General features: G+C 52.2%; 1 protein-coding gene across 1 annotated transcript; it reads left to right on the top strand.

Annotated features, from left to right (window-relative positions):
• Positions 1 to 11,591: 11,591 nt before the first annotated feature.
• Positions 11,592 to 12,414, top strand: LOC115382619 (RING finger protein 224-like). The gene is made up of 2 exons (XM_030084435.1): positions 11,592 to 11,834; positions 12,073 to 12,414. Exons 1-2 carry the CDS (start codon positions 11,592 to 11,594, stop codon positions 12,412 to 12,414), a joined length of 585 nt encoding a protein of 194 aa, XP_029940295.1.
• Positions 12,415 to 12,754: the final 340 nt, after the last annotated feature.

A 12,754-nucleotide genomic window follows, 5' to 3' on the forward strand; every position in this document is an offset into this window, starting at 1 on the left:
AGAGGACCAGAGTGTCTCTGTAGCCTCGTTAACAGGAAGTGGTGAGACGTGTGCGGGACGGGCAGGATGGAGCTGAGCTGCTGTGACGATGGAGACCGTCTGTGTTGGAGTCCAGGACCTGGTCTGACAGGTGTAGTGGACTAACTGTCCCCTCTCTATGGAGCAGATAGGAGTCAGAACCAGGTCCAGGACTTCACCAGCTCTGGGGGGGGGGGGGGGCAGATGAGGTCCGGAAAGTCCTGAGCCTGAGGTCTGTCCATGAGAATGTTCGTGTCTCCATGGCAACAGTGGTGAGCCATGATCAGGATCAGAGGAACAGGTCCATTTCAGAGACAGAGCCTCCAGATCGCCCCCTGGTGGCGGTACAGACCAGAGCATCTGCTCTGATGGAGCAGTGACCGCTAAAGCAGCATATTCAAACGTGTTGTTGTTGACGGGCGCAGTGCAGAGACGGACCAAAATCCAGCACCGCCTCCTGGTCCAGGACAGCGAGGACAGCGAGGGGCGTGGCTTAACATCGCAGACGCAGAGAGAGCAGCGGGCGCAGCTGAGCTTTCCGGGCGGATCCATGTCTCCGTCAGGACGAGGATCTGAACGTGAACTGATGAATTCTGTCTTATTAACTGCGGACGGACAGTTCCAGAGACCGACGGTACGGTACTGAGTGTGGGCTGCACCACGTCCAGAGAGAGACAGGGTGTGTGGACAGCGTTTGCGGAGGACAGCGCGTCCTTTCCAGTTGCCGAGAATGACTGGGATACGTGAGAGACACATCGTACGTGAGACTGTGACAGACAGACCTTAGTGGAAGCCGGTGTCCTGCTTGGTGGACTCCCAGGTCTTCACCCTCTGTGGTCTTCACCCTCTGTGGACTGACGCCATGGCGGTCTGTGCCGTTCAGAACCTGACGGAGTCCCAGCTGTCTCCACCTGGACTGACTGGCCGGCTACACCGCCCGTCTGGTTCGCCGGGAATCACTGGAAGGTGTGACCCGGTCAGCTGCCTTCCTGCTGCTGAGGAACCCAAACTCCTGTACTACGCACCTTACCTCCACCTACCCCCCAACCCCCCCAACCTCCACCTACCCCCCTAACCCCCACCTACCCCCCAACTCCCTCAAACCCCCACCTACCACCCCTGCCCCCCCAACCTCCACCTACCCCCCAACCCCCCCAACCTCCACCTACCCCCCAACTCCCTCAAACCCCCACCTACCACCCCTGACCCCCCAACCTCCACCTACCCCCCAACCCCCCCAACCTCCACCTACCCCCCAACTCCCTCAAACCCCCACCTACCACCCCTGACCCCCCAACCTCCACCTACCCCCCAACCCCCCCACCCTCCACCTACCCCCCAACTCCCTCAAACCCCCACCTACCACCCCTGACCCCCCTAACCTCCACCTACCCCCCTACCCCCCTAACACCCCCCTATCCCCCCACCCCCCCCAACCCTAAAGCACCATAAGCAGTTCAAACCTACCGACTGGTTCAACCTTCTCCCGTCTCAGATTCAGTGCTTGTTTACTTCATCCTGAACCTCAAACTAACCCTAAATCTAAACCTGAACCTCAACCTGAATCTAAATCTGAACCCGACCTCAGCCCCAACCTCAACCTGTACCTGAATCTGAACCTGAACCCAAACCTGAACCTGAAATTCAACCTGATCCTAAACCTGAACCCAAAACTAAACTAAGGTCTTGTCTTTGTGCTCCTTGTCTTTCGGTTCCATGTCTCGTTGCTCTTTGTCTTTCGGTTCCTTGTCTTTTGGTTCCATGTCTTGCTGCTCCTTGTCTTTCTGCAGGTCTGTTCTGTCTTCAGTCCCCCTTTGAGACGTGTCCTCTCGGTGTGTTTGTCCTCAGGGTGATGGTGATGGAGCGGGGCTCGGTGGTGGAGATGGACTCTCCGGCTCAGCTGCTCCGCCTGCAGGGTGTCTTTTACCAGATGTGTGTGGAGGCTGGTTTAGAGTGACGCCTGGTGGCAGCGACGGGAACAGCAATGGGAATGATGCTGTAAACCAGCAGGAAAATAAAGGTGTTGTGTCTGATGATGGTGTCCACACGTCTCTTATTGTGAAAGTACCTCCCTCATCCAGTCATCAGGCAGACCAGGCTCCAACTGCACATCTCCGCCCCAACATCTCCCTCCACTCACCTTCACACCTCCAGCCTCCAACCCCACCACCCCCAGACCTCCACCCTCCACCCTCCACCCATCCACTCACCCCCACCCCAGACTCTCCACCCCTCTGCTCCTCCACCCGGTCTCCAGGTGACCCTGCGGGGCTGTAAACTGATCGGGGATCGCAGGCAGTCAGCAACTTGATCGGAGCTGAACTTTCGTTTCTGAGATCAGATTACAGATCAGATTCCCTCCATCCTGACATTTTACCGTGTGGTTTGACTCAAAGCGTCAGTCAAAGGAGGATTTGTAGTTGTTGTTGGGGAGTTGTTGAATTTCACTTCACGTTTTTACAGTAAAATGATTTTTATTTAGTTGCTTCTGATTTTAAACTTCTCTCTTCTGTTCATTTACTGATCTGAGTTCATGAAGCATCTGTGAGCTGAAAGAGGCTGAATTATTGAAGACATCCAGAGTCTGGCAGAGAGGAGAGAGGGGGAGGAGAGAGGGGAGGAGAGAGGGGAGAGGGGGAGGAGAGAGGGGGAGGAGAGAGGGGAGGAGAGAGGAGGAGGAGAGAGGGGGAGGACAGAGGAGGACAGAAGAGAGAGGAGCAAAACAGAAGAGAGAGGAGGAGGACAGAGGAGAGAGGAGCAAAACAGACGAGAGAGGAGGAGAGAGGACAGAGGGGGAGGACAGAGGGGGAGGACAGAGGGGGAGGACAGAGGAGAGAGGAGAGAGGGGGAGGAGAGAGGGGGAGGAGAGAGGAGGAGGACAGAGGAGAGAGGAGAGAGGGGGAGGAGAGAGGGGGAGGAGAGAGGAGGAGGACAGAGGAGAGAGGAGGAGGACAGACGAGAGAGGAGGAGAGAGGACAGAGGGGGAGGACAGAGGAGGACAGAGGAGCAGAGAAAACAGACAGGAAGATGAAGAAACCCAATAAAGCACAGAAATGAGCATCAACAAGAGAAGAAGAATCCAGAGGACGATGTAAAGACCGACAGCCTGAAGGAACACGATCCAGGTGAGTCTCTGTTCTGACCAATCAGAGAGCAGCAACTCCCAAAGACTGACTGACTGAATTACAGGAAACTTTTGAAGTGTTTCAATTTGTTTATGAAGAGTGGTGGAAGAGTCTGAGTCTAGCTCCAATGAAGTCAAGTCAATTGGTCCCCGATGGACCGACTGATGGACTGATTGAGTCACTGATGGACCGACTGAGTTACTGATGGACCGACTGAGTCACTGATGGACCGACTGAATCACTGATGGACCGACTGAGTCACTGATGGACTGATTGAGTTACTGATGGACCGACTGAATCACTGATGGACCGACTGAATCACTGATGGACCGACTGAGTCACTGATGGACTGATTGAGTCACTGATGGACCGACTGAGTCACTGATGGACCGACTGAGTCACTGATGGACCGACTGAGTCACTGATGGACCGACTGAGTCACTGATGGACTGATTGAGTCACTGATGGACCGACTGAATCACTGATGGACCGACTGAGTCACTGATGGACTGACTGAGTCACTGATGGACCGACTGAATCACTGATGGACCGACTGAGTCACTGATGGACCGACTGAGTCACTGATGGACTCACTGAGTCACTGATGGACTGACTGAGTCACTGATGGACCGACTGAATCACTGATGGACCGACTGAATCACTGATGGACCGACTGAGTCACTGATGGACCGACTGAGTCACTGATGGACCGACTGAATCACTGATGGACTGACTGAATCACTGATGGACCGACTGAATCACTGATGGACCGACTGAGTCACTGATGGACCGACTGAATCACTGATGGACCGACTGAATCACTGATGGACCGACTGAATCACTGATGGACCGACTGAGTCACTGATGGACCGACTGAGTCACTGATGGACCAACTGAATCACTGATGGACCGACTGAGTCACTGATGGACTGACTGAGTCACTGATGGACTGACTGAGTCACTGATGGACCAACTGAGTGACTGATGGACTGATTGAATCACTGATGGACCGACTGAGTCACTGATGGACCGACTGAATCACTGATGGACCGACTGAATCACTGATGGACCGACTGAGTCACTGATGGACCGACTGAATCACTGATGGACCGACTGAATCACTGATGGACCGACTGAGTCACTGATGGACCGACTGAATCACTGATGGACCGACTGAATCACTGATGGACTGACTGAGTCACTGATGGACCGACTGAGTCACTGATGGACCGACTGAGTCACTGATTGACCAACTGAATCACTGATGGACCGACTGAGTCACTGATGGACTGACTGAGTCACTGATGGACTGATTGAATCACTGATGGACTGATTGAATCACTGATGGACCGACTGAGTCACTGATGGACCGACTGAGTCACTGATGGACTGACTGAGTCACTGATGGACTGATTGAATCACTGATGGACCGACTGAGTCACTGATGGACCAACTGAATCACTGATGGACCGACTGAGTCACTGATGGACCGACTGAGTCACTTATCAGGAATCAGCCAGCTTGAACATATCATTGAAAATGGCAACTTTCTATCATTCAATACTCTCATCTCACAATATGGAATCAGCAGCACAGCATTTTTAGAATATCATCAACTTAAATCTATCATAGGCAAAAAGTATACCTTTAATCAATTGCACTGGCAGCTACCTCTCGGGGTCGAAGAATTCTTAAACCTCAGTTCCCCAAAGTTGCTATCAAAGATATATAAAATATAATCAAAGGTAGAAGATGAAATCTTCCTTCCGACCTTAAAATGGGAGGCTGATTTATCTAACAACTTGGACCAAAATGCGTGGTCACAAATATGTTTAAATACTTTCAAAATGACAAAGAATTCAAATATACAACTAATACAATTCAAAATTCTGCATAGAATTCATTCCACAGGACGAAGGATGTTCCAGATGGGTCTATCACAATCTGATATCTGTTCACATTGCAATGATAACATGATGACAGCTCCCTCCATGCCTTGTGGTCCTGCTCACCAGTGCAGAGGTTCTGGCTTCAGGTGTGTGAAGACCTGTCAACATGGTTCACTGCAGCATCCCTGCTACTCCCACACTGAGCCTCTGAGGGGATCTGGGTGAAATTAACATGTCAGTAAACTCAGTCTACATGGTTCTCACCATCTTGTGCATCGCAAAGAAAACTCTCCTTGTAAATTGGAAATCCAGAAGTAATCTGAGTATCAGACAGTTTAAGAATCTTCTATTAGATCATATCAGCTTGGAGACGATGTCTGTCTGTTCAGAGGATCAATCAGCTGAATCTGGTTCCCTCTGGTCCCCTGTGATCAGCTCCATCACTTCCTGTCAGGGGAAGATGAGGGCCTCTCCTCTCTGGGGGGCGGTGGTTGGTGGGGGGGCCTCTCCTCTCTGGGGGGCGGTGGTTGGTGGGGGGGGCCTCTCCTCTCTGGGGGGCGGTGGTTGGTGGGGGGGGCCTCTCCTCTCTGGGGGGCGGTGGTTGGTGGGGGGGGCCTCTCCTCTTTGAGGGTCGGTTGTTGGTGGGGGGGGGCCTCTCCTCTTTGAGGGTTGGTTGTTGGTGGGGGGGGCCTCTCCTCTCTGGGGGTCGGTTGTTGGTGGGGGGGGCCTCTCCTCTTTGAGGGTCGGTTGTTGGTGGGGGGGCCTCTCCTCTCTGGGGGTCGGTGGTTGGTGGGGGGGCCTCTCCTCTTTGAGGGTCGGTTGTTGGTGGGGGGGGCCTCTCCTCTTTGAGGGTTGGTTGTTGGTGGGGGGAGGCCTCTCCTCTCTGGGGGTCGGTTGTTGGTGGGGGGGGCCTCTCCTCTTTGGGGGTCGGTTGTTGGTTGGGGGGGGGCCTGATGGCTGCGGGTGGTTGGCACTGTCTTGGGGTCGGGATCTGGGCTGCTTCGCTGGGGGCTGTCTTCGTGTTTGGTTTGGATTGGGGGTGGGGGGGCCGCCGGTTGTTGGGGCTGTCTGGCGGCGGTGGGGCGGGGGCCCCGGGGGGCCGGGGTCAGTGGGTGCCGGTTCATGTCCGGGTAGCCGGGGTGTCCTGGGGCGGGTGTGGCTGGGGGCCCTGGGCCCTGGTGCCTGGGGGCTGTCCCCTTCCATTGGGGTGGGGGGGGTCGGCCTGGCTGGGGGGGCCGGTCGGCTCGGGCGTGCTGCCGCTCCCTGGGTCGGTGCATTCCCTGGGGTCTGGTTGCTGCCCCGGAATCCAGGACATCGAGGTGGGGGGGGGGGGGGGGGGGGGGGGGGGGGGGGGGGGGGTAGATGGGGGGGGGGTAGATAGGGGGGTGGTGGTGGGCTGTGGGGGTTAGTGGGTTGGGGAAGGTGGGTGTGTGTGTACGTGCATGTGTTTATGTGTGTGGGTGTGTATGTGTGAGTATGTATGTATGTTTTTGTATGAGTGGTATGTATGTATGTGTATGTGAGTGTGTGGGTGTGTATCTGGATATGTACGTATATGTGTGTGACTGTGTATGTGTAAGTGTGTATGTGTGTGTGGGTATGTTTCTGTGAGCATGTATGTATGTGTGTGTGTGTGTGTGTGTGTGGGTGTATATGTGTGGGCGATTGGAGGTGTGTATGTGAGGAGAGAGTGTGGTGTCCTGTGGGGGGGTCCTGGTGGGTCTGGGGGCGGTGGGCCCTGGGTCTGGGTCCTTCTGCTGCCCCCTGTCTGTCCTCACCTCCACTCCTCCTGATGCATGATGGGTGTGTGCTTCTTGGGTCGGTGGCTCTCTGGCCATGGTCGCTGTCCGCCCTGGTCCTGGGGGGGGTGGCGCTCCTGGCCCGGTCCTTCATCGGGGGGCTCCTGGGTGACGGGGGTGCTGCGGCATCCCCGGACCCCCCTCTCCCCCCGCTCTCATGCACACACACGTAGGGCTTTGGGAGGCGGGCTGATCAGGTTGGGTGTTGTTGTGGAATTTTTGGTGAATCAGAGCCAAAGATGATGAGTCAAGGTGTTGACGCTGCACAAGGAGGATTTATTGAGGACTGCAGAGGAAGCACACACGAATCAGCTGATTGAGAGCAAGGCTGTTGCTCCGAGGAGAATCAATCAATCAATTCAATTTATCAATTTCTTTTTTTTGTACAGCCCAGTATCACAACAGCAGCTGCCTCAGAGGCTTCAAGATGTTACATTGGTTGGTAAAAGTAAAAACAGTGAATAAGCATCATGTTAATATGTCAGATTCACAGTAACGAGACAAAACGAAGCAACCACCGCCTTAGACCCTCACATCCGGCAAGAACAAACTCCAGAAACCCAGTGGGAGAAGAAGAGATCTTGGGGAGAACCACAGTATGGAGGGATCCCTCTCCCAGGGACGGACAGCTTTGGCAACAGCTAGCATGAGACAATAAGAAGTAAAGCCTAGGACTATGTTGAGGACAGTCCGTTGGACGGTCCAGCACAAGAACCACGGATCCCAGAAGTAGAACCGAAGCCAGTCCGCGGGCAGGACCGACAGGAGTGTCCTCCCGGTCCGGACGGAGCTTGTTCGTAGGCCCTCGTAATAGTGGAGTCAGCAACTGAAACTGGAGAAGACTCCCCCTCGAAGGGGGGGACAGCAGGGGAAAAGCAATGAACGGACTAAAGGGAAGAACATTCAGACATTAGAGGACAGGGCTCAGTGCACCGTACTTCCCACAGCATTCTAGCTCCTAGGGCAGCTTTTAATAATGATGGTTTAGAATCCCTAGCTGACCTGATCATAGGCTGCATCGAAGAGAATCGTCTTGAGCCTAACCTTAAATGTGGAGACTGTGTCTGCCTCTTTGACACCACTTGGAAGGTGGTTCCATAAAAACGGTGCCTGATAGCTAAAGGCTCTTCCACCAGTCACCAGTAACTAGGGATGGGTACCTTTCACATCTGAATCGATACGATACCGATACTCGGTACCTGCGAATCGATACCGGTATTTTTCGGTACCTGTTTTCGATACTTTTTTTTTTTGGGGGGGGGAATATGCATTTGGTAATTAAAGTTATTTTGTATATTTAAAAAAATAGTCAAAACTTCAGAATTTTCAACATTTATGCTTCAATAACATCAACTGAAATAACTTTGAGAAAACTTGAGAAAAACGTGTGTGGGGATAAAGTAAAAAATTTAAATAAATAACAATAATAAATAACATCATAAAAATAGACTCAAAATAAAGAGCTGTATGAAATGTTTCACATTTGCACCTGCTGCCCATACAGTAACAAACAACTTTCAGAATAAATGACTGTATAAAATGTTTCACATTAGCAGCACCAGGCCCCTCTACAGTAAACACTCAAAGGTTTACTGGAGGATCAGAATTGTATGGTTCCAACTCGTGATTGGGCAGTCGTAATGCTAATCAAAGCCACGTGGGACCGCTTTCGCGTGATGACATATCATGTGGAGTCGCTGCCTCGACGCGCGCTCTTGTTTCGAGCCGCGCATGCGCAGAGCATTGTTTAGGAAGTGACATGCAGCGGGAGCGACCATCGCAGAAGCAGAAGCCGCAGAAGCGGCTTGTTCCTCCCGCGAACACCTCCGAACAGGGGCGGGGTGGCCATCGGGAGGTTTCCCGAACGGCCGGTGTGTTCCAGGCCAGTGGGGTGTATTCCGGCCGGCAGCCCCCCCCCACCCCGCCCGCCCGCTCTCACGGCCCGTGTGCGTGTCCGCTCTCCCGGTACATTATATATTCGCTCCCGGTCTGCGAGTCAAAATACTCCGAAGATTTTGGACCCACGTAACCGCGTCACCGTGTCCTCCGCTCTGCCGATGCTTAATGTCAAGGTGCGTTCAGGGTCAAAAAAAAAAAAAAAGGTGCGTTCAGGTACCGAAATGTGGTACCGACGGATTTCCCGTGAATCGATGCTCGGTACTTCAGCGGGAATTCGGTTGGTACCAAAAAATTACCGAAATTCGGTACCCATCCCTACCAGTAACCCTGCATTTTGAGAGCAGAGTGCTCTGATTGGTTGATAAGGCGTTAAAGCATCTTGGAGATAGGTCGGAGCCATCCCATTTAGGATTTTGTAAGTGAGGAGAAGGATTTTAAATCTGACTCTAAACTCGACTGGAAGCCAGTGAAGAGATTTTAGAACGGGAGTAATGTGTTCACGTCTTCTAGTTCCGGTTAATAATCTGGCGGCCGCATTTTGAACCAACTGAAAGTTTTTTAATGCACTTTTTGGGCAGGCTGCAAGAAGGGAGTTGCAGTAGTCCAGTCCAGTAGAAACAAATGCATGGATGAGTTTTTCTGCATCGCTTCTAGGTAGAATGTTTCTTATTTTAGCTATGTTGCGCAAGTGGAAATATGCTGTTTCACAAGCCAGGTTGATGTGTGCTTTAAAGGAGATATCCTGATCAAATAAGACCCCGAGGTTCCTGACAGTAGAGGAGGAGGATACACTGACGTTATCTAAGGTGATAATTTGTTCAGATAGACACTCTCTCAGTTTATGGGGGCCTAGTATAATGACCTCTGTTTTGCCAGGATTCAGACGGAGATAGTTCGTAGTCATCCAGGTTTTAATTTCTCTGATACAGTCACTGAGTCTGTCTATTTGATTAGTTTGATCAGGTTTCATAGATAAATACAGTTGTGTGTCATCTGCATAGCAATGAAAACTGATATCGTGACTTCTAATTATGTTCCCTAAAGGAAGCATATATAAACAGAAATAAAATTGGCCCGAGCACGGACCCTTGAGGAACCCCATAACTGACCTGGGAGCACGGTGAGGACTGTTGGTTAACGTGAACAAATTGGTACCTATTAGATAAATAGGATTTGAACCAGCAGAGGGCTTTTCCTCTGATGCCGACCTCACATTCTAACCTCTGCAGGAGAATATTGTGGTCGATTGTATCAAAAGCTGCACTGAGGTCTAAGAGAACCAGGATTGAGACTAGACCTGCGTCAGCCGCCAATAGCAAGTCATTAGTGACTTTAACTAACGCAGTCTCAGTGCTGTGATAAGCTCTATATCCTGACTGAAATTTCTCAAATAAACTATTGTCCTGTAGGTGGCGGCAAAGCTGTTTAACCACGACTTTTTCCAGGACTTTTGAAATAAAAGGCAGATTTGATATCGGTCTGTAGTTGGCTAGAATATCAGGATCAAGATGAGGTTTTTTCAGCAGTGGTTTGATTACTGCAAATTTAAATGACTGTGGCACATAGCCAATTTCTAGAGACGTGTTTATTATAGTTATGATCGTATTTAAGATAACTGGAAGAATATCTTTGAAAAGCTTAGTTGGAATTGGATCTAGGAGACAGGTTGAGGTTTTAGAAGACATTACAATCGAAGTAATCTCAGCCCCATTTACTGATGAGAAACTATCTAGTATTTCAGGTATTTCAGGTGGAGGCAGTGGCTGGATTCCCTGAGCTTGATCTGAGGAAAGCGCTTCACTGATTTTACCCCTGATGGTTATGATTTTATCATTAAAGAATTTAAGAAAGTCATGGCAGTTTAAAGATTCTGGGATTACTGGTTGTGTTCTCCTCCTCCTCCTCCGTCAGCATATCTTCATCTCAGCTCCTCCTCCTCCTCCTCCGTCAGCATATCTTCATCTCAGCACCTCCTCCTCCTCCTCCTCCTCCTCCGTCAGCATATCTTCATCTCAGCTCCTCCTCCTCCTCCTCCTCCATCAGCATATCTTCATCTCAGCTCCTCCTCCTCCTCCGTCAGCATATCTTCATCTCAGCTCCTCCTCCTCCTCCTCCGTCAGCATATCTTCATCTCAGCTCCTCCTCCTCCTCCTCCATCAGCATATCTTCATCTCAGCTCCTCCTCCTCCTCCTCCTCCATCAGCATATCTTCATCTCAGCTCCTCCTCCTCCTCCGTCAGCATATCTTCATCTCAGCTCCTCCTCCTCCTCCATCAGCATATCTTCATCTCAGCTCCTCCTCCTCCTCCTCCTCCATCAGCATATCTTCATCTCAGCTCCTCCTCCTCCTCCTCCGTCAGCATATCTTCATCTCAGCTCCTCCTCCTCCTCCTCCTCCATCAGCATATCTTCATCTCAGCTCCTCCTCCTCCTCCTCCTCCATCAGCATATCTTCATCTCAGCTCCTCCTCCTCCTCCTCCGTCAGCATATCTTCATCTCAGCTCCTCCTCCTCCTCCTCCGTCAGCATATCTTCATCTCAGCTCCTCCTCCTCCTCCTCCGTCAGCATATCTTCATCTCAGCTCCTCCTCCTCCTCCTCCGTCAGCATATCTTCATCTCAGCTCCTCCTCCTCCTCCTCCTCCGTCAGCATATCTTCTTCTCAGTACCTCCTCCTCCTCCTCCGTCAGTTTCTCTCACTCCTTCTCATTCTGTCACTATATCTTCAAAACGCCATCAGAAGTGTGTTTGGAATGAGGGGGCGTGGCCTCTGATTGAGGGGCGTGGCCTCGCCTCGGAGTATGAAACAGAGCGAAAGGACATCAGGAATAAAACTTCTTCAAAGAGGTGTTCTTTTTCAGAATGTTACACCACAGGACCAAAGAAGAAGAAGGAGAGGAGGAGGAGGTCACCGGTCGGGCCCTTCCTCCTCCCCCTGTTCCCGTTTCCATGGAGACCGTGATGTCCCGACAGAAGCAGGATCTGGTGTGCATTGTGTGTTTTGGCAGCTATGACCTCCTGACACGGTTACCACGGCGACTACACTGTGGCCACGTGTTCTGCCAGGGGTGCCTGAAGAGGCTGGACACCGTGATCAATGAACAGGTGAATGACATCACTCACTCATCACTCCAGTGTCAGATTACAAATGGATGATTACTCACCCAGTCATAATCTACCACTGAAGAGTCGTCATCCACCCATCATCCACTCATCCACACAAGATCTTGTACCTCATCACACGTTCATTAATCATTCATACATCCACACAACATCTGTCCTGCATCCTTTCACCATCATGTTGTCATAACCCTAACCCGTAGGCCCCGCCCCCGTCCTGCAGGTGTGGATCCCGTGTCCTCAGTGTCGACAGAACACGCCTCGGCCTCGAGGAGGCGCCGCAGGTCTGGACCTGGACCTGGCCTCCTTTCTGGGGCTGAAGGCCCAGCAGACCTGCCCCTCGTCCTGCTCCTCATCCTCCTGGAGCTCCGGCGTCCCGGGCGGAGACGTGTCCCGGGGCGGAGACGTGTCCCGGGACGGGACGCCCTGGCTGGGAAAGGAGGCTGCAGATGATGCTTGGTCACATGGAGGTCTCGCCGAGCCCCGATTCCATCGCTATGGCAACTGCTGCCCGCCTCCCTCCTATTGGCTCTGCTGCCTGTTGTGCTGCCCTGGGCGGGGCTAACCGTCTCCCTCCTATTGGCCCTGAGCCCTGGGCGGAGCTAACTGTCTCCCTCCTATTGGCCCTGAGCCCTGGGCGGAGCTAACTGTCTCCCTCCTATTGGCCCTGAGCCCTGGGCGGAGCTAACCGTCTCTCTCCTATTGGCCCTGAGCCCTGGGCGGAGCTAACCGTCTCTCTCCTATTGGCCCTGAGCCCTGGGCGGAGCTAACCGTCTCTCTCCTATTGGCTGGGAGCCCTGGGCGGAGCTAATGACACTTCAGGATGGGAACTAATCATCTTCAAACTGACCTGTTTCTCAGACAGGAACTAATAAAAACAGTTTCTTGAGTTGTGTGTTTTGTGA

The sequence above is a fragment of the Salarias fasciatus genome, assembly GCF_902148845.1.
Source record: "Salarias fasciatus chromosome 7 unlocalized genomic scaffold, fSalaFa1.1 super_scaffold_4, whole genome shotgun sequence".
Classification (NCBI taxonomy): Eukaryota; Metazoa; Chordata; class Actinopteri; order Blenniiformes; family Blenniidae; genus Salarias; species Salarias fasciatus.